At 37.9% G+C, this 22,268-nt stretch overlaps 1 protein-coding gene across 3 annotated transcripts in view; it reads left to right on the top strand.

Moving 5' to 3' along the window:
- UBAC2 (UBA domain containing 2) overlaps positions 1 to 21,714 on the top strand; it is an 89,356-nt gene extending 67,642 nt beyond the window's left edge. For all 3 annotated transcript variants that reach the window (XM_069007975.1, XM_069007967.1, XM_069007985.1), the window contains exons 7-9: positions 4,243 to 4,488; positions 17,403 to 17,525; positions 20,842 to 21,714. In XM_069007975.1, the coding sequence (XP_068864076.1) occupies positions 4,243 to 4,488; positions 17,403 to 17,525; positions 20,842 to 20,949 (477 nt within the window). In that variant the 3' untranslated portion in view covers positions 20,950 to 21,714. The remainder of the gene's footprint in view (positions 1 to 4,242; positions 4,489 to 17,402; positions 17,526 to 20,841) is intronic.
- Positions 21,715 to 22,268: the final 554 nt, after the last annotated feature.

Below are 22,268 nucleotides of genomic sequence, written 5' to 3'. Positions count from 1 at the left end.
TATTGCAAAAGGCTGTTTATAGTATTTGCAACAATTTCCAAAAAGGAAACCCAAACAGAATAATCTGTTACAATTGTAACAGAAGTTGAAAATACGTGTGTAGTGGGTTTATTTGTTGGGTAGTTGTTTCTTGGGTGAGTTTCACACAATCCATTTTGGTTTGATAAATGCTTTCTTTAATGAAGATAAATACAGGATTCTGACACAAACTTAAGCCCATGTTTTGATTCTAGTTGTATAGAATTCAGAACATACTAAGGATTAAGCAGATAAAATAGGTATAAAAACGTCATTTCACCTTAAGAAAAATATTTGCTCTTCATTTGTTGGTATCTGAAAATAGCCAAGTCTTGAGTACATATGATTAATATATTTACGTTTTTCAGAACAAAATAATTGAGTATTTGCCGTCAAGTTCTTTTAGGCAAAATAATTTTCAACATCATTTTCTACACCAGTCTACTTTTTTTCTGTTTGATTTCCTTTTTTTGGTGTTAATCAAGTACAGTGAATTTAAATTTTAAATACTACTCCAGCTACTCGTGGAGCATATGTCTCTTTGCCATGTAAAATACTGGAGACCTTCCATGTTTGTTTTACCTTATGTACAGAGAAACTACAGCTACTTCCTTTTTCTTAAAAGTGTACAACTTTGGAAGGACATGAGGGAAGGGGAGGGGAAGTTAGGCTTTCTATGGGGGCAGGAGGAGGTTAGGAAACTTCATATGAAGAACCAATAGTAAGCCAAGGTGTTAAGAAACTGAAAATATATAAGCACACTTTTTTTCTGCAGTGTGACAGAGAGTTTCCAGCATTCTCCATTTCCTCTGCTTAGCACTGTGCCACATACAATATGGTGGATGATGCTGTGACTAACAGAAAACCTTATAAGGTATAAGATGAACCTTATGTTGCCAGCCACAAATTCTCCATTCTAACAGTGTGAGCATAACCACAACGTCTTTTTGTGGTGACTTTTGGAGGCTAAAGTACAGTAGAGGCTCCTCAGTTTGGGGGAAGTAGCCCTTTAATCTGATGTCTGGTGCTGAAATTGGGATATAATGAGATCGTGTTATCTTCCTTGAATAAACAGTGTTGCTTTGCTTTCTTAAACACTAGAAATTCACTCAATGTCAGTAACAAAAATGGTGTAAAAAGTTGCTTTATACTTTGTCAAAGCTTGTGTTTTTTAAAATGATATCAAGTTCTGCATATGAACCAACTAAAGAGGAAGTTCTTTGGAAATACTTGACATTAAGATGAGAGTGTGACACTGAGCCAGTCTGAATCACAAGACCTATTTTAACTACAAATATCTCAATTTTGGGTTTATTGGAAATATAGAAATAGCTATCTTGTCCTCACTAGGTGAAACTTACTGAAAATTTGTTATAAGTGACCACAGCGTTTTAAAGTTTCTTATACTTCTCTATAATGTCTCTTTGTTTTAGCATGTCAATAAACTTCTAGCTATAGAAAGCCTTTTCTTCTGATTAAATGCTCTGGGATGACTTGCTGAAAGGATATATATAAATATAATTGCCTAAAAGGAGGTTTTAATGAGGTGGGGGTCAATCTCTTTTTCCAAGTAAGATAAATGGAAATGTCCTTTAGGTTGAGACAGGGGCAGGTTTAGGTTGAGTATTACGAAAAATTACTCACCAAACTTGGTCAAGCACTGGAACAGGCTGCCTAGGGCAAAAAAAGGTTGAGTCACCATCTCTATAGGTCTTTAAAAGACATGCAGATGTGACACTTAAGGACATGGTGGACTTGGCACTGCTGGATTAACAACTGGACTTGATGATCTTAAAGCTCCTTTCCAACCTAAATGATTCTATGACTAGCCATCTCTGCTAAGAAAAATGCAAGAATGCTTCTACTGATGCAGCTGCTAATTGGTGCTTGCAGTACACCTTCCCTTCTGAGACAAACAAGTTCCAAAGTACTGACACCAAAGATATGCTGCTGTTATCTCATTGCTCAGTTTTCCATCATGAGTTGATAAAAGAATGATTGTGGTTAATATGTTCAGACACGTGTCAAGATTTGTCATATATTCAGGGAGATGCAGATTTTCCTATCACCACTTGCTTTGTTTTGTTCTTATGACTTTTTGAACCCGTTCAAGATTTTTGTAAACAGTAGACCTTTTCAAAGGTGGTAAGAGAGAGCGGAGATGAGTATCTAGGAGGGACATTTGAAAGCAGTGAGGGAATGCTGGTGTGATGTTGGACAAAGTATTTTGCGTGGGACTTCTTTCCCTGTTAACACCTGTACAATTAGGTGTGCAGAATCCCTGGAACGAAAGAGGGCTCGTGGCTCCACAGCGTAATGATGCTCCCTACACCTACAGCTAACAAGGTGGGAGGAAGGAAGATAACTTATAGGCTCTGGTGCTGCTCGAGCATTTTGTGTTGAAGAAAACATCAGATTAAATGTATCTGTAATATTTGCAGTGTGGTTCTCCCTCCCCAAAACACTGCTTTCTCAGTTACTGTACAAGCTAGGTTTTCTTGAGTGAGGAGCCTATCTATGTCACTCCCTCAGGACCAGGGCATTAGCTTCTGAGAGACCTTCTTGCTAGGCAGACACCTCAAGTACTACCTACCAAAAGCAGGTGAATTGCAGGAGTGGTAGAAATTTTCTTCCTCTTATCCTTTGGCAGTTACAGCTATATCTTAGTTTCCAGTTGATGTGCACAGGTTTTAGTCATGAGTTTACAGTCATCTGGAACAGTTTCACTAGAGCTGAGGAAAGAATATCTGAGGTCATGAAAAAGCTTCTGTGACAGTGCCCTGTCCAGTTAGAACCTTCCTTTGAATACTGAAAATTTTTATTAAAGGCAGCCTTCACTCTGATGTGATTATGGCCTTTATAGCATTTACCTCCTGTCTCAAAGCATGGCTGAAAGACTGAAGAGGGTAAGGGTAGTTTAAAACTGTTCTTTCTCATTTTAGAATGGCCTGTGCTTGGTGTTACATTCACCCCTGCATCATAAAATCAAAGTATAATAAAACAAAAATCATTGTTTTCCAAAGCAGAATGTGTTTTTGCTAAAAGTCTCACTATCTCATTGGATATTTAACCTTTTAAATAATATGAAAAATATCCCCTCTCCCAAAGAAAGCTGCTTTTTCCTGTACTGTCTCCCCTGGTATACTCATCAATGCATTTAGTGTGTTTATACAAATGTCAGTGAGATACAACAAATAGCCCCAAATAAATAAATACTTCAGATGCAGAGTTTCTACACTGATTTTAGCAAAATTGCATTTCTGGGGTATGTTTACAGATTTTTGAGGTTCACATCTCTTCCTGTGCATTTCACTGTGCTGTCACAGCATAATTTTTGTGGCATAACAAACAATAAAGGGTCACAAATGCTGACATGTGGCATAAAGCAGAATGCAAATGGAACCTCTTTGGGCTCAAGTGCTGCGGCTTCACAATGACATTCAAAATAATGGCTGAGTGATCTGTAAATCCATTTATGGGGCACATGAATTTCTCTTTCTCCTGCTAAATCTGAAATGAAATCAAGCCTCAAGGCAAGCACAAACACAGCGAATGGGATTTTTTTTTAATGGGTAGGAGAAGTGCCTCACAAAAACTGGCTTTTTCAGTATCACAGTTTTTAATGAATTGGTTTTTAAACATTTTTTTATTCTTCCTGTAAGATAGATGGGCTCCTTTTGGAATAAGTCTGTGCATAGTCTTAGATTTAACTTCAATTCTGCTTGTTTACTTTTATTTTTACTAGAAGGAGGGACTCGGGTGATGGGGACAGAAGCCTTAAGGGGGTTTGGGTTTTTTGAAGAAGTGTTTACAGTGCTTCAGCATCCTCAAGAGCAATCTTAATCTTCTCAGGTCAGCATGCAGCATACCCTGACCAGCTCTTTTACTAGAAATTAAAACTTTATTTGAATTTTGACCAGTTTTAGAAAGGGTCACTTGGCTTGGGCTCAAATTCTGAAACAAACAAAAAACCCCATGCAACTTTATGAGTCACAGGCAATGCACCACACAGATTTTAAAAAGCAATAGTTTGTAGTTGTAGGGAAGTAAAGAAATCCCCTGTTCGTTCTCTGATTCTTGACTGAGAACTGTGAGTAAATACAGTAAAAGTGCTTTAAAAACCAGAAAGACCAACTGTTACCTGCAGCCAAATTCAAAGTAAATGTGGTGTATTTAAGTTTTTTGGTTTTCAGGGGTTTTTTAACATTTCATTTTTGATTTCAGCTTTCTGGGATTTGCTACAATAGCAGTATCTTAAAAGTTCATCAAATTCTTTGTGTACCCAGATGGGTAGCAAAGATATTTTCTTGGACTCTTGAACCAGTCTTCTCATCTTCGGAACCAACGAACGAAGTTCGAGTGGGAATGGGAGCAACAGTTGACATCCAGAGGCAGCAGAGGATGGAGTTACTGGATCGTCAGATCATGATGTCTCAGGTTGCCCAAATGAGGCGGCAAAGACAGCAGCAGGTATTGCTATGCATTCTTTAAGGATTATATTGTTATAAGAAATATACTTTTTTTGGTTCATAGATGTTGCATTGTTCCTGTTTCTTAAAAATAATGTATTTTTAAATCTTTCTCCATCTTTCATACGCTGTTGTACTGCTGATAGCTGTTTAAGTGGTTTATATAGCTTTGTATGTTAAAACTGCTTCACAAGATGTGAGCAGAATGCCAGACAATTTTGTGGGGATATCAGTACTCCTGGCATTCTGTCACCAAAAATGAGGCTGAAGGGTAAAGTGATTGCTTCTTGGTGGTCTTGAATGAAAGACATTGTGTAAAGTTAGGAAGTCAAAATGCTCCTGACTCTTCTGAGTATCTGTCTGGTTAGCATCATTTTCAGAGAGGTTGAAAATTTTTTATTGAATTCCTGTGTTTGTAGGTGTATAGGTTGTTTCTTAAGGGCAGAAATTAAATTCTCTAACCTGCAGAGGTAAACCACATGGGACTTGCTGTTTGCCACGTTTAATGCTCTTGGTATACTTCCTTATTCAACAGAAGAGTCTTTATTTTCTCTGTTTTATACAAACCAACAAATGCAGATATTCTCAGACTTCGTGTTGCAGGGCAGTAAAACAAGGCAGGTGATGTCTCAAATCCTGTATCTTAGATGTGTTACTTAGGTGTATATGTTACTAGCAGACAACATGGGCCTTACCTTGCCATGTGAGAACTTGTATTGCTCATAATTTACTTACAGCCTAGCAATTTCAAGTCTTCAGTGAGTTTTCTTTGCCTGAAACACAGCTCTGTACTGATACATGAGTTCTTTTTGTGTTTGGGATAGCGTAGTGTGAATAGGTATATCTGTGTTACCATTAATGCATTACCAGAATTAGAGGTGTGATGGCATAAAGCTTTGACCTGCAACTGGAGTATGAATCTTTGTCTTCAGTCCCTGATAACATCATTCTGGTTTTCTTGTTTCCTTAACATTTCAATATGATGAAATTGTTCCTCAAGCAGGAACTTCTAAACTACTTTTCTCTATTCCTATTAAAATGCAAATCAGTTTTAACATAAGAACTGATTAGAAATTACTCAATTCTTGAATGCTGCCATTGTAATAGCAAATGAATTTGAAGTGTATGTTGGGCTACAAGTATCTAGGAAGAATGCAGTCAGGTTTCTTCAGATGTGAGAAAGAAGCCGTTTCCAGTTACGAGGGCGAGTCTTTCTAATATATCTTTAATTACAAAACGTGGTAAATAAGTTCAGAACTGTAAATGATAAAAGAATGGTTGATAACATTTTCCTCTCATCGTGTCCTTTCCCTAGGCTATGAACAGTGAAATTGGAAAAATGTCTTTTCATGTTTGACTTCAAATAGAATTCTTTAAAAAGGTTGGAGGGGTTTGACTAAAACACAGGAACACTGTTTGAACATCAGTAAGATGCTTCCCTTCACAAGTTGCTGAAACACTTTCAAGTTACCTTTATGTTTAGCTTTTAACTTGAGCACAGCATTTATTTGACTAGTAGTGCTAATCTGTGAAACCAGCAATCAGAAGGCAGTAGGATCAATGTATGAGTGTTTCATAGAGGCTCTTCAGAAAAGGTATGTCATGAAAGTTTTTGACCCACCTGGTGTTTTTTAATGACTCACTCACAGAATTTACTGGTCATCAACTAAATCAGAAAAAGCATCACTCACAAATGTTACTGTGTAGTGGTAAAAATGAAAAGCAGACTGTTTTCTATCTCAAAATAATATTTGAAAAGTTGAAAACCATTTTCTGGATTGCTATACTTGGGCAATTCTTTTGCCTTTAGAGATTTGGCAAGGTGTAATTTGAAGACAGTGGAGTGGAACAGATCATGCTACAGATGAAACGAATTTAGATGATAATTTTACCTGGTGGGAGTAAAGCTGATAAAGAGTACAGATCAGTTTCTTAGACAGTTTTTTTTGTGGAATTGAAATAATAAAAGTTGTGAAGTACGTCAGTCATCAGATAGGGCTTTGAATTATATTCTGGGTAAATGTGTGGATTTCTGAAGTCCCAATATGCTGTCTGTACATAGTGTGCCATAGGTGAGATAAATTAACATTTTCTCTCACACTTTCCACTTTGCTTGGTGAGGGAAGTGAACTTTAACTTTCCTCTATATGCCATAGTGCAACGATTTTGTTCAGCTGCCTCTTGAGAAGGTGCTGTGGTCATTCCTCCCACTCCTTTACTCTTCAGTTCTCTGTTTGAGAAATGAGAAAATGCAGTTTCCCTGGATGTTGGTAGCATTATGGAAGGAGAAGATCAGTGCTTTTAATGGGGCTCCATTGTCTGTGCAATGTTGGCAAACTCTCATAAGGGATGCCCCTCTCTTAAATAGATGCTTTTTGTAGTAAGTTTATTCTTTGAGTCTTCGCAAGAAATTCTGAAGAACATGAGCCTGACAGGTTATGCAAACCAACATAAAAAAGTTAAAATTTAAAAAAAAATAAATAAATAAACCAAAAGGGGGGAAAAACTGGGGGAAAAGCCTTTCTCAGAAGTTGTTTATAGCATACCTCTATGATACTGATATGTAAATAATTTTTTTTTCCTGCTGTTCACTAAGGCTTTTTATCTAAAGCAGCGTTCATTTTGGATACTTTCTACAAAAAAACAAAAAGCAAGGAACAATCACCCCAGAATTTCTTTGCTGTCAATTCTTTGAGCTTTACCTTTCCCAGTCTTTTTCTAGCTGAAATGTTCTGGTCTGGAGGAACCTTAAGCATGGAACTGCATGTGTGGGTGCTGGGTTGTCAAACACCAGTGACTTCGATGGGTAGATTGTATGTGTGGTAGAATTTGAAAATAAACCCACCAAGTTCATTACTTGATGTACCTCATTTCAGCTCTCAAATACTCAGTGGCACTGTGTCTGAATATGTTGCTAGAAACTGTTACATTGATAGTTTCTCAGGGGAGTGTGGTTAGATGGTGACTGGTTTTTGTGTTGGTTTCTAGTTGCTGTGGATACAGCCCTTAAACACGTAATAGTGTTCATCTAGAAAACTTTCTAGATCTTACTGTGTTCTTTGTTTTCTCCTGTGGATATTGCTGAGAAATTATGATCTTGTCCCAAATGAATTACTTAGCATCACCTACATTCACCTTTAAAGGCAGTGGAATAAAATGTGTGCCATATGTATTCATTCTCTAAAAAAAATACTAACTTGCCATTTTGTTACTGCTTTTAAAACTTCACTTTCTTAGTTCTTTTCTTTCACACTCTTTTGTCTGTCCTACTTTGTAGTTTGTCCTGTTTTTCTTTTTTTCCCATTATCTGATCTTCACACTGTCACATTTTCATTCCCCACTATGCCATTTTCCTCCCACATTTTTGTCACCTCTTTACCTTCACCTCTATTGTTTCCTATACTTTGTATTTGCTCCTATACAAAATGCTTCTTCACTTTGGGGGAAGTTCTCTCCTGCCATGTCTTACCACCAGTAATCATTTGCTATTATATCCTTTTGACACTGTAATATTGATAAAAATTTTGGTCTTCCTCTCCTGATGTTTCTATTTCTAGGTCTCTTTCATTTCCCAGCATTTTTCTAAAGTTTATCTTTCTGTAACCCAAATAAAACCCTGATGGGAAAAGGGAAGCAACTGCTGCATCTGTGCACCACTGTGGGTATCAAGGAGTCAACTTGACTTTCACTTCCCATTGAGAATCTTGGGGGGAGGCTGGCAGATACCCAAATTGCGAATAGATAGGGAAGATTCCATGCCTAGGTGGTATTGGCTACACTGATGTCACTACAGATGGTTATGTGGAAGGTGGTGGAAGTGCCTTCTGTTGGCACTAAATACAACTTCTTTGAGCACTTCTACCTGTGCCCATTTGGGATGGATGGTGTATCAACGTCAGTCCCTTCATCTTGAAAAAATGGGGTTTTTATCCCCAGAGCATTTTTGCTGAGCATATTAAAGACATATTGCCTTCTTCTTGGCTTCTCTTAAGTGTCTTGGGTCAGGGAAGAGCTTCACCAGGTTGCTCCAGACTGCAGCAAACCTACAGCCACATATGAAAATCTTCATTTCACTAGCTCTCTTTCTACCCTTCAGTCCACTTTAAGCTTATGTTGTCTTTTCCTTCCTGTCTTTTTGTTCTTCTCTTCCAGCTGCCGTTAATTTTCACTGAGGCCAGACTCTCCTTAGATTCACACCACATGGTATCTCATATGTATATCTCATCTTCATCATATAGGAGATTGTGCTGCTTGCAAAGACTTGTCTCCTATAACAAAGGGACTTCCTCTAATTGTTCATTCATTAGATGTCTTTCTCCTGGGACACTGGAGACATGTTCTGTGGGTAGGCATATTTAGTGTCTTCATTGTTATGGGGAGCCTCATATCCTGAGCAATTTGCAAGTTTCATCTTTTATCAACTAAGGACTGTGAGACTAGATTGGTAATTTACCTTCTGGTTATATCTAAGCAATAAACTCCTGACCTTGGAAAAATAATAGATTAGTGGAGCAAAGATTTTCCTGGCTCAAGAATTCTTCCTCAGGAATGTTATCCTCATTCATGATGGTAGAAAAAAAGTCCCCCAGTGAATATGCTCCCAGACAGTTCACTTCTTCTTTCTCAAAGTGAAGAACCAGACCCAGGCATATTCTTTAGCTCTCCTACTGGCACTTCAATGAGGTGGCACTTCAATGAAGTCTTCTTGAATAACTTCACAAGTTTGAGTACCAACAAGAAGTCCTTCAAACAGATATTTTGAACCATTAAGACCTTCTGCAACCTTTATACATTGCCAAGTCCATGAAAACCCTTGCTCTCACAGCCAGGACTTTGGATGGAAGCAGCTATTCCATTTTGTTCCACAAATGTATGTATCATTGTCAGGAAGGAAACTACCAGACTGGCTTACCTGAATAAATGAGTGAGACTTTCAACTGAGTGTCACACAGTCTTTTTCTCTAATTACATTTCCATTCCAATCAGTCTGTGTTACCTAAGGCTTCTTTGGGGTTTTCTGACACATTTGAATAGAAGCTGCCTTTAGCAACACTTCCATAAACCCCAAAGACAATGATACATAGGATACCAATAGGATAAAAAAGCTTTTGTGCCCAGACTCATGGGATGTGTGTGCACAGGATTTGACATCATATTTGTAAAGAATTGTATTAACCAGTGAGTGATTTACAGATTCTTTTCAGCCCATGAATGAAGCTTGTATGCTGCAGCAATAATCACTGTGGCTAAATTTAGACTCAGTATTCCATCACTCTTCCTTTCCTCTGCATGCCAATGTACACATGTTGACATATTTTGAAATAACAGACAGCTTCCATTTTTATAGAGAAAACAATATTTTCCTTCAGACCTGTGTCTTGAACTCATCCTTTGCTTTTTTTGCACTCTTCTGACATTTTCAAGCCTTGATTATTCTCTGTAATTGTTTAATACTGTTTTCTTTGTGTTGAAAATAAACTTGGATTTATTTCACATGTTCATTTGGTGTAAAAACTGCATATGCTACTGATGCTGGCATGCCCAAACTCTGGTTTTTAACTGTTTCATGTTAATAATGTATTTGCAGCAACTGATAACCCACTGCTATTTAGACATTCTGGATTATTTTGCTGTATAAGTTTTTTCATGGATTCTAGGTGTGAAATTAAAAACGTTGAATTTCCAGAGTCCTGATGCAGGTAATGAACAATTTATGAGTATTTCCTCTACAGACTACCACAGAAACTTCAGGTTTCTGTCTTTTTTATGGAAGTTGGCAATTCCATGAGCTGACAGACAGTAGAGCTAACAGACACTAGTACAAGTAGAATAAGCTGAGCGTGTCTCATTAACAGCCAGCTGTCTCAATCACAAGATTGACTTTATCTCCTACTCATTGGTAGCACCCTGCTCATATATTAAACAATCCTTTTTTCTCTTGGACTGGAATTACGAAATTATCTTTCTTTCTGACTCAACTTTTGAGCTATAGCCTATGAATTTGGATTAATATTTGTAATCAGCTTCCCTAGAGAAGCAGTGGTTGGACAACTTTCAAGAGCAAAACACTGTTTTATCTCAAAGCAAATAAATTGTTTGAGGAATAGAGTATGTTTATTCTCCTATGAGACTGGTCTATATTGCCTTCCTCTGGCAATTTAACTTGAGGCAATTTCTTATCAAAAAGCTCATGGCATACAAACTTCCCCAGGCATTTCCAGAGTATTTAATTCACTGTTGTGAATTAAATAAGGCAGGGGTTTTTTAGGTGTACCTGTCCCTTCATTTCTAATAGACACGGGGCAAATAAGGCATCTGTTTTGGGGGCAGTCGATTATTGGATACCAGGGCTGCTTCTGTTGTCCTTGCAATGCGCACTCAGAGAGTCTTGACAGACCATTTCTCTTCTAGAGTGCCATTTTCTGTAGTATGTAGTAAAAAAGAAGCCTGTGGTTCAGATAGTATGTGGTCCTACTTAACATTCAGGTTTTCTGGTTTGAACTCTGATACTCGCACGTAACAACTGCAAGCCTTGTTCCTTAATGTGCTGCTGTGGTGGCTTAAGCCCAGCCAGCAACTAAGCACCAAACAGCCACTCTCACCTCCCCCTGCCACCCTGGTGGAGTGGTGAGGAGAATCAAAACTAGGCTGAGATAAGAACAGTGTAATAATTGAAAAGAAGTAAAAGATAGTAGTAGTAGTAGTAGTAACAATAGTAATAGTAATAATAATAATAATAGTAATAATAAAAAAAAGAAATACAAAGCAAACAAGTGATGCACAATACAGTTGCTCACCACCAGCTGACAGAGGCCAGACCCCATTCCCTAACCTGAACTGGCCTTTTGGTTAACTCCCACAGTTTAGATATTGGGCATGGTGTGCTATGGTGTGGAATGTCCTTTTGTTCAGTTCAGGTCACCTGTCCCAGCTATGCAACCTTCCAGCTTTTTTTTGTTTGTGTCCTCACTGGCAGAGCATGAGACACACAAAAAATAGTCCTTGACTTAAGATACATACAGCTTAGCAAACCCCAAAACGTCAGTGTGTTACCAACATTATACTGAATCCAAAACACAGCACTACCAACTACTGAGAAGAAATTAACTCTATCCCAGCTGAAATCAGGACAGATACCTTAAGAGGCACTGTAGGTGCAAAGTGTTGCATATGACACCTTGTATATTGACTTTGAGATGTCAACAAATGGAAGCTACTCCTATTTGCAGCCCAAGACAACTGGAACCTTTACATCCCAAAATGGGACGCTGATCTGTTTCTTTCCCTATGTCATCACAGACTAGCCTTTTATATAGTCAGGTATGTGTTTATGTAGTATTTTGAAGAATTTGGGTTTGAGTTTCCTCTGTGCCCAGAGTTTGTTATTTCAGCTTGTGAAATCAAAACAATTTTAAAATTCTGATGTCTCACTTTGGTTTCATTCTCTCCTTATTCCTTATTACTCTTTGAAAAGGTTTTTTGCACAGGAGGTGAGTGAAGAATTATCTGTCTAATCATCATGCTTTAATACCAGTTCAGTGTCACTAGTCCACATCCAAAGAGCCATGTGATAAGAATTAGAACTGACTGTTTTGTGCAAAATGTCTAAAACAGAGCTGAAGTTATTTCCTCAAGTACAGACTCCATGTTCATGCTGGTGGACCTGCCTTCAGCATTTGGAACACTGGACACCCCCAGTGTCATGCCAGTGCTGAAATCTGTTCCATTGTCTCTCAGGCAGCTTCAGGAGCCAGATTAAGGTGTTCCTTCTAGATTTCAAAGGAAATAGCTAATCAAGCTTCAGAAAAGACCACATGTGGATTTCTGAACTTCTGTGACACGTGAGCTCCTCAGGGACAATGCAGGCATCAAAGTTCAGGATGCAGAAAATAAGAGCTGGAGACAGAGCCTTTTGGCTGAATAGACTTGTCTGTAGGATAAATTTCCAGAGAAATTAGAATATCATTAGAAATTGCTGGAGTGTTTTACTTGGTGAAAAATTCTTTCCATCATTAGGAACAATGCTTAGAACACTAATACTGTTATGTTTCTACCCCTTTTCAAAAGAGGAAAGTTATTAAAGTAAGAGGAAAACAAGACAAAACAAATTCTTCCCAAACAACCAAAAAACAGAAGAGTTTTATCCTCACAAAAAGAGGCAGGCTTGACTTTGAGTAAGTGTACTGGAAATTTCACCATTTTAATCTCTTATGCAATGTTTAGAGCAGCAGATACGTCATCCAAGGGTATGCTTTTTTTTTTGTTTTGTTTGTATCATCAGTATGTGAACTTTGGAGTCAATACATTGTTGAAAAATCTATACCAGAAAAGCAAGTCAATGTTTCTTGTTTCCAGTATATTTTTTAATGAAGCTTTATATGAAAAAAAGTAAGACAATATTTATGTCTTTATCAAGTAAAGGCTTCTATACAGAATGGAATATTTCACAAATGTTACTTTCTTCACAAAGGTGAGATGCAAAGCAATTTCCTTCTTCTTTTCTTTCGCTGCGGTTGTTGTGTCAAAGGTGAACAGGACATATATCAGGAGGTGCTTCCTGTTTGTGCAGATGACAAGTTGGCATTAACCATCTACAGGAGATAACATTATCAAAATATCTTAACCACATGCATCACTTTCAAGAGGATTTTTATAAAGCATTTTCTTTCATTTCTTTTGAAATTAGTCTAATGAAAATATGTACATATCTGAAAGCTACATAACTGGATGTTTGTTAATTGTCCGTAATACAACACTTTTATTTGTCAAACTTTGGATAAGAAGTGCTTTTGCAAAATATGCCATGGCAGGTGTGTACGTGGGAAATAGGCTGAGCTGTTTTTCAAAACAGAGAGGGAGGAGATTATGTGAAAAGAAATGGCAACAACTAGGGGTTTAGCATGCTGTACAATCAAAGACATTTGCTAGCTCTAGATATTTCTTCCTTATTCTGTAGGAAAGGAGGATACTTCTTTCTTGTAAACAGAATTGTCCCAGGCACCATTAAAAGAAAAAAAATAACAACCCAAATTAAAAAAAAAAAAAACCAACCCATCAAGGATGTGACCTAGAAAGGCACAGCTTCTGTATGTAAAGCCTTGGCAGCTATCCAAGATGAAATCATCAATATGGCATTTCCTTAAAACCTTTTCTGTAATGAAGAGCTGCTATTTTCCCATTCCTTTAGTCCAGTCCATTCTTAAATCTCATTCTTTGGTCACCTAAACTTGTGACGAGTTTGTTGTCTTCCTGTAACGGAAGTTCCAACATCACCAGTGTTCTCCTAATCCACTTCCAGTAGGGATTTATGAGAGACCAGTAAAATTATTTCCTTGGTATGTTTGTTTCCTATCAGGCAGTAACAAAGAACTTAAAATCAACTGATTCACCCAGTCTGCGCTGCTAAACCAAAGGAAACTTCAGAATTTTTCTGCAGTTAAAAAATTACAGCATAGGATTAAAGGAGAAAGAAAGGCTTATAGGCCTTTCTTAGGTTTGTCTTGTCACCCTTCTAGTCAAATAATTAAAGAAGCAGTGCTTTTGTCAAGTCTTTTTCCTGATGACATTTTGAAGACGAAGTTGCGAACAGAGGTAAGGGCTGGGCCCCCAGTTGTGCACAGTATTTTTGTGAATCATAGTCTAGAATTTTTCAGTGTTTCTCATTCTCTAGCAGTACACCTGCACTGGCTGCTCCCCATCACCAAAGATCAGGACCAAAAAAATGTTGCCTGAGATAATCTCAGTGCAAGATATCCCAAGTCTGTCAGTTGTGAAATCTGGCTCTGGATGTAAGAGGTTTAATGCATCCTCCTTACTTTGTCCCAGGTCATGTTAAGTCCCAGCCCCCAAACCATGTAGTGTTAAACTTAATTCTTTTTATAACAAACTGCAAACCAGAATCACAGAAGAACTGCGTGGATTTCACTAAATGGATTTGACTGGCACACACTTGTCACTGAAAGTGCTGCTCAGGAAAGGAGCTTACATAGTGGACCTTTGAGCATCCCCATTGCTTTTTGTTTTGGACCACTCCAGAGAGCTCTGTTATCTGAGGCAAGGCGCCTGTGGAGAGTGAGCAGATTGGTGTGAGCTCCTCTGTGCTGTTGGGTGCTGATGCTGAGAGTCAAGTATAATGTGAAATGCTTAGATATGGTTTGCTGATTCCCCAGGAGGGACTCTCAGATGGTTTAGAAGCATCACTTACATAAATTAATCAGATTGGATATCTTCTGTGAAATCTTTCTGATTTCTCACAGGCAAGTGTAGTAGCATAGCGTAAAACCACTGCAGTACAGAAATTATGAAGAGGAGGTCTGCAAACTAATTTCTGTGAGGCAAGAAGGAATATTGGTCTGGAAATTTCCTTCTGTGCATTTTTATAACTGGAATTTGCAATATTTACTTAATGTTAAGACATTATTTGGTGCTTGATTTGGCTCAATTTAAAACAGATCTTCATGTATTTCTGCTGTGATAGTTAAGGTTGTCTGAAGGTCTTTGCACAGTCACCATCCATACTGTAAATCCATAGCCTTGATCTCCATCTTCTGTGGATTTAAGATGTTAGCTGCACTCCCCAGTTTTTCCTTACCTTTATGAGACTGATCACATTACCAGTCCCATAGTTCCTGCTGCAGTAAACCTTCAAAACTAGATAGTTATATTTGTAAGGAAGCTGCAGTTCTTATTGAAAATAATGAATTCTGTGTATGTTAATGCAAACTGTATTGTAAGGTTAAGGCAAGGAAATGTAGACAAGTCTGTCTGTAGTGTTAGGTGACAGAGCACAGGACGGGGAGGGTGGAAAACCAAACTGGAATAGGCAGCTCAGTATTGAAACTCAGGGCACTGCTGGAAAGGTGCATTTATTTCAGTCTTCAGACACACTGGAATAAAGGTAAATTCATGTTTATTGTAGATTTTATATTTGATATTCATTATTCTGTATGACTTACAGTGCTTCAAAGGAATTTGTCATAGTCCTGTTAGTATTTTTACCCATTCAATGTGAATGACTTGCGGCAGCATTACTTTCTCCTGCTTGTCATCTCTAAGTAATAAAAACAGGTAAAGCAATGTTAGTGCAGTGTTCTTGCTGAACTCTAGAGCTTAGTAGACTGTGAAAAATTCAAAGTTTGTTAATTAAAACTCAACATAATTCTGAGTTACAGGAAATTATAGGTGGGGAAGTACATGATGTGATTTCCCAAGACTGCAAGGTAGTGCAGTGGTGTCAGTAGAAGATCTGAGATCCTTCTTTCTCCTTAGGCTTACTCTCCAAACCAGTTCTCCTTTTTACTACGCTATACTGTTTGACTAACATGAGACTTACACAGAATCCTTTGATCAAAACCTCATGAATGTTAAGCAAATGTTTTATACAGTATGGGAAATGTAGACACATAATTTTTTAAATTCAAATTCATTAACAGTGGAATCTATGTCTTGAAAACGGGTGATGGCTTCTGGCTATTTCACATCTTGACAGGGAAAAATGTACTCTAGTATAGAAGGGACTAGAACATTTCTCAAGCTGGTGTTTCAAATCTCATGATTCTTCAAATGCTTTTTTAAGTGTGCAATTGTACTGCCCCCTGTGGTGTCTGGGCTGGTCGGGTCTCCTCTGGAGAGCAAGGAAGGAAACAAAGGAAAGGGCAGGAATGCTAATTTTTTTTTTTTTTTTTTTTTTTTTTTTTTTTTTTTTTTTTTTTTTTGTGGTCTAGGAGCATATTTAGCTGTTGCTGATCTGATTGAACAGAGGGAATTTAATGCTTTAAGGGTACATAAAGGCAGGAAGAGCACTCTGTGAGAGAAGAAAAGAAAAAACTCTTGTAAGAGGAAGGCCTTCTGAGAAACAATGTTACAGAACTAAAATAGAGCAACTAGAGGAAGGAAGGCCATGTCCTATATATACAGAAAAGGAAGGGGTATCTTCTCCATAGTAACGAGGGGAGCAGGGGTGGAGGAAAAGGACAATACAAACTGCAAAAGAAGTTTCAACAAACTATGGAAAAGAGAGATTGGGTTTGCTCTTACCTGCTCACAGTATCTATGGGCTTTGTATGATACAAAATTCCTTCAAAAATGTTTGTTTAAGCTAATGAAATGAGGATTCATGAATTCTGGACAATTATAAATCTTGTACTTTAGTATTTCCTCTTTATGTTCCAAATGTCTTACTATTACAGGAGTTGAAGCTTGATTGTTAAGAGAAAGTTTCAGTTCCGTGATTTGCACGGTACCTATGTTACTGCTGTGTATTTGCATTATTACTATGTAACTAACAAGATGTTTTGGCACTGGAACATGGCCAGAGTTTGCAACAATATTTAATACACAGAAGTTAGGTAAATGTGGTGGGTCTGTAAGTCACATTGGTGTTACAGGAGTAGTCACTTGCATGGAAGTCACAGCTGTCCTGAAGGTTGGGTTTGTTTTAAGTGTCCTGATGTGATTTTGCTGATTCACTGAGAAGCCCCTTTTCCTTTTTCCCCTCACTTATTTCTTGCACTCTTTTTCCCTGGTTAACTCCAGCATCAATCTTGCAAAGTATTTGCAAGACCTGCTGTTGCACCTCTTGCCAGGCAAGAGGTGCCTTACGTGTTAGTAAAGACAGCTGTCTTTCAGCCTCAGAAACCTAGCACTGTATGAAACCAGATCTATCCCAGTGGATGTGAAACATCCTTTCCTCATTCTGTTGGCACTTTTCCTTAGTTTGCCGTGATTACTTCAATTAACTAATAAAGCAGTAACCAGTCCAATTTTTGCTTCATAAGAGACTACAGCAGTTTTTGTTGTTTAAAATAAAGTGCTTTACTTAAAAATCTGCTTGCATATTATGTGGTATGGATGATCTTTTTGTTTAAAATGTTTGTAGTTCATTTTGCAAAGACTGACAGTGGTGTCTGCTTTCAGGGTGGAATGATTAACTGGAATAGACTGTTTCCTCCTTTACGTCATAGACATAATGCGAATTATCAAGATCATCGCCCATCTGAACAAGGCATACCTCCACCTACTGAGGTTTCTGAAGAGCAGGTAAACACTTTGTATTTTAAAATGGCATTAAAAACGATTGGGAATTAACTTTACTAATTTTTTATCATCTGTTTATAGAGTTTCTCTAGCAGTTTCTATAGCAGCACAAATTAAAATATAAGGTAATGGTCACAATACAGAGACAGTGTATTGTCAGTACCATCCAAACCAGAGTGACAGAGCTGCTGGGGATTTTCTGCTTTTATGTGTTACTGCTTGTAATTTGTATTTAAAGATGTGATGGTTTCAGTAGTGGAAACTACTCAAATCTGATAAAAATAAGTTTTCAACGAAAGAAGAATGATAAATAGATTTCATTATTTGTCATGTAGACATCATCTTCTCTGAAGTCCTCAGTTTAAGTTTCCAATTCCGTCATTTTGTTTTTTTTTAAATGAAAATGTTATGCCAGCAGTGGACTGCAAAACACACTCAGGCTAAAACTTGGATGTTTCCCTCAATAATGTGGTCGACTGATTCCTTATACTGATGCCACAGAGAAATTCATGTCCTTTCTATCAAGTATAGATTTAGACTTCTAGACTTTTGTTGATAGTTTTATTCTCAGAAGTGACGATTATTTACTCAGAAATTTAAGAATTTAAGACTAGTCTTATTCCTGCATGCAGGATTTATTGCATACAGTCAAATTCTCCAGGTTGTACCCTGCCTGCAGTCAACTGTATTGGCCATTTTATAGTTTAAGGTCTCTGCTACCCTTGAACAAGAGTAGGTTTCTTTCCCTTTTTTCTTTTTTATAAGGAGATAAGTCAACACTTGGTAGCACCACTGTCATTTTAATTTAAACTGAGCTTGTCCCAAACAGAAGTCTTTTCTATGATCTAATTTCTAGCTTTGACTCAATGTTATATTATGTTCAAAATGTTCAAAACTTTTAACTGCACTTTTAATGCAAACCTGCTGGGCTACATCTAAAAGGAAAGAAAAAAACCCAACCCAACAAAAAACCGCCCAAAAAATATCAAAACCCCAACTAACAAACAAAAAACCAAAATAAAAATAACCCCCCCCCCACCAAAAAGCACCCTCTGAGACAAAAGCCAGAAACTTAGTTTTGGCTGTTCTGAAAGCCTACTCAGTGCCAGTATGGGAGGGATCAAAAGATTTCCTTGCTAGGTTGGCTTACTTATTTGTTTTATTGAGAAATTCTGCTTATGGGGACTTTTATTTTTGGGCTGAAATGAATGAAATAGTTACTGGTCTGACTTATGCTGGATTCTTATCCAAGCCCTTTAGGCCCAGGTTTATGAAAGCAGTATACATTTACATTTTCTGATGCATTGAGGATGTAGGGTTCTCCTGATTGCTGTCATTTGCAAGGCTCTCTGGTTACCCTACAAAGAAAAAGTCATTAAAGCACCTTAGATTTTTCAGGACTGTACTAATAACAGCACAAGTTGTCTTAATATGGCAGAAATGCAAGGGTTTCATCTGTTCTTCACGTTAAAGTTTGTGAGCATTTGCAATGCTTTTGGTACAAAAATCTGCATTTCTTGTGGGGTTTTAGCACCTTAAGTTACTGTTGACAGTTATACATCTCTTTTCCCTGGAACTGGATTCAGTTTCTGTGGTTAAAATACGCTCAGATGAAAAGAGGTTTTTGTTGTTACTATTCCCCGTGATGCTTCATGAGTATTTCTGTAAACAGAAACATTGCAATTCCATCCACCATTTCTTAAAGTTAGAATCACAGCAACTGCAGTAAAAACCTTACTTTTGAAATGCGTTTCTGTGGTTAGCTTTTATTACATTGCCTGCCCTTTTTCTCATAAAAAACACACTCTTAGATGAAAAATAAGAGTTATAGGTTACAAAATCGAGCTTGGACTTAAACTATTGTTGCAGAAGTGTCAAAAGTAACAATTCATTTCTCTCCCTACAAGAAGGTGAGAAAATGGCACTGATTTGTAAGGCTGGTGTTCTGACAACCAAGGTAGCCATTCTCAAACAAGTTGTGATGGTGTATTTATATTAAGAAAAGGAGGGCCTGTGCCTCCAGGCAAACTTGGCAGCAGTATACTTCTCAGTAAGTCACCAAAGCAGAGATGACTAAAAATAGTGAAAGTTCTGGAGGTGTCTTAGAGGAAAGAAAAGCTGCTTTTGGTGGCAAGTTTCTTTTAAAAGTACTTTCAGTGCTAGTGCTGCACATTGATCTTGCACCCTGGGAAGATTCTTCTCGAGATGTGTACAGCCTCTGCTGTGTTCCTGCTCAATTTCACTCTGCTGCTGCAGGCTCACTACAGGCAGAGGAGGGGCAGCAGGATCTCTCTGACAGCTCCTGTAGCCCAGGACTTCCAGGTGGTTCAGGAGCTATGGTGTCTGGTCATAAGGCCCTTTGAAGCAGGATGAGGAATGCTTTATGCTGCCAGTGGCCACAGTTGATGTTACATTCCCTGCCCTCTCACACCTTTTTAATTAAGATTAATTATAAAAGTGAAGGAGTTATATTATGACTTTCAGTCATACCAAAGTGAGATTTGTAGATTTTAAATGCACTTTAAATTGGTATTTAACCATAAATTAAATTTGGTTATGCATACATTGCCTTTCTGCACGTGGTGCTTTGTATATGTTAACACAGAGCACATAGGTTAGGTGTCAAGTACATGATATTATAAAGAGGGCTGGTTAAGTGGTTATTGATTTAACAAAATCACTGTCTTAATGTGCCCTTTTCCATGTAATTCTTCCATCAGATGTCATTGATTTTTGCTTTGCCAAAGATTTTTGCAAAAAAGTGCTTTTTTGAGTATATGTAGAAGCCCTCCAAGAATTTTACTAAACCAATTTAAGTATTGTACTGCCTGTATTTTAGGACTAGCTTTAAGGTTTATTTAAAAAACCCCAACAGCTGGAATGAATAGTTTTGAGGTTTTTTAATGCCCTCTGGAGAAGTAGGTCTTTTCAAGGAAAAGAGCTGAGGATGTCTGGATAGGTTTTCTCATCTGCCCTATAATTCCATGTTTTGGTCAGTGCTGGTTTCTTGAGATCCTGATCTTGTCGAGAGCAGCAAGCCCCCAGGTCAGACTCTAGTTATCATGTGCAGTACCATAATTTGGATTTTACTCTTCTTTCAAAACTGGACCAGCCAGGAAAACACAGGTGTGGCATTTTCTGCAATCAGCTTTGAATTATGTGGCGAAAAGCAATCATTTCTGTGGCAGCATTTTGAAGCACGCTGTCCCAGACAGGTCTTTGATCAGTGGAAAAGTGATTTCTGACATTACTGACTAATGTGCACACAGTGTGAATAAAACTCTAGCTTTAAAGTGGTGTTACTTTACTTCTTTTCCAGGTCGCACGACTAATGGAAATGGGATTTTCCAGAGGAGATGCTCTAGAAGCTCTGAGGGCTTCAAATAATGACTTAAATGTAGCCACTAATTTTCTACTGCAGCACTGATGGTTTTCTGTGTGAAGGAACTTCACCCGCTGGGTTTGTACATGCCTGGGAGACGATCAAAGCCACCTGCTGGGCAGACGCACCAAGGTCAGCCCAGCAAGAGCGACGGGAGAGAGAAACGGCTCCACGTGACTGGTGACTCAGAGTGATGTTAAGAAATGATGTGAACTGTTCCCAAGCCTTCGGATCACTTGGTGGTTTCTAGTCTGGTTATCCTTTTCAAAGTAACTTTAGTTTCTACTTGTTACTGGATATCACCTAAATTTATTTTTAAATAAAATAGGTGGGTTTTTTCTTGTAAATCCTTGTTAGACATGTTATCAGACTTAATGACTAGGAAAAAAAACCTACAACAACAACAACTAGATTTACCTGTCAAGAAAAATTGCATTTTCTTCATTCACAAGTCTAATTTCTCTAGATTACATGTTATTTTACAGTACTTGATTTTTTATTACAGTAATAAGAAGTTTGAAGATCATTTTATTTTCAACTCAATAGAGGGTTATGGGACTATTATGTCATTCTTTGCAAAGTTTTATTAATGCCTGTAATATTTTATTTCTCAAATTTCTTTTTGAATAAAAGTTGTCATTCAGCACATAATGGACAGATAGGGTGAGAGAAAATTCATGTGTGTATGGCAAGCTACGGCAAGTGACCACTGTAAATGTGAATTTTTGCAAAGTGAGTGAATTGCTGTTGAAATACGGGTCATGAAGATACTCACTGGAAGCAATAAAGGTGAATCGAATGATGCAATAAGAGCAGAACTGGAATGACGTGAGTGACTTCCATGGCTGATTCTGAGAGGACCTCTGTAACAATGGATGTATGCGGTGTCCTGTGTGATGCTTTCATTTCTTTTAAGCTGGCTACATGCTGTCTTATAAGGAAATGATAAAGTCTAACTTTTCTATATACAGTTCTAGTTTTCTAGTGTCAGAGATGGGGATGGTCCTGCATTTGTTGAATCCTCACTGTCTGAAGCAACTTAGTGTTGATCAAAGGCTGGAATATTAACTTACAGTGATTCAGGCTGGCGCAGATGTGCCAAGCTTGTGCCATTCTGGGTTTGAAGTTTAGATTGATTCCTGAATCAGCTTGCTTGGCTTGACTCTCGGAAGTACTCAGTATCAGCACCTTAGGAGTTGCAGGAGGTGGGGTGGAGAGAGGGGAGCATCTCTATACAACCAACCTGAAGGAATACAAGATTCCAAAGTGCAACTCCTTAAAATCAATCTACACATGTATGTTAAGCATTTCATGTGTGTTTCTGTATGTACTTGTGCGTGTACAGCGTGTGCATATGTGTCTGT

Source organism: Aphelocoma coerulescens, chromosome 1 (genome assembly GCF_041296385.1).
Source record: "Aphelocoma coerulescens isolate FSJ_1873_10779 chromosome 1, UR_Acoe_1.0, whole genome shotgun sequence".
Taxonomy (NCBI): Eukaryota; Metazoa; Chordata; class Aves; order Passeriformes; family Corvidae; genus Aphelocoma; species Aphelocoma coerulescens.
The sequence above is the reverse complement of the archived record's forward strand: the minus strand, read 5'-3'. Positions and strand labels throughout refer to the sequence as shown.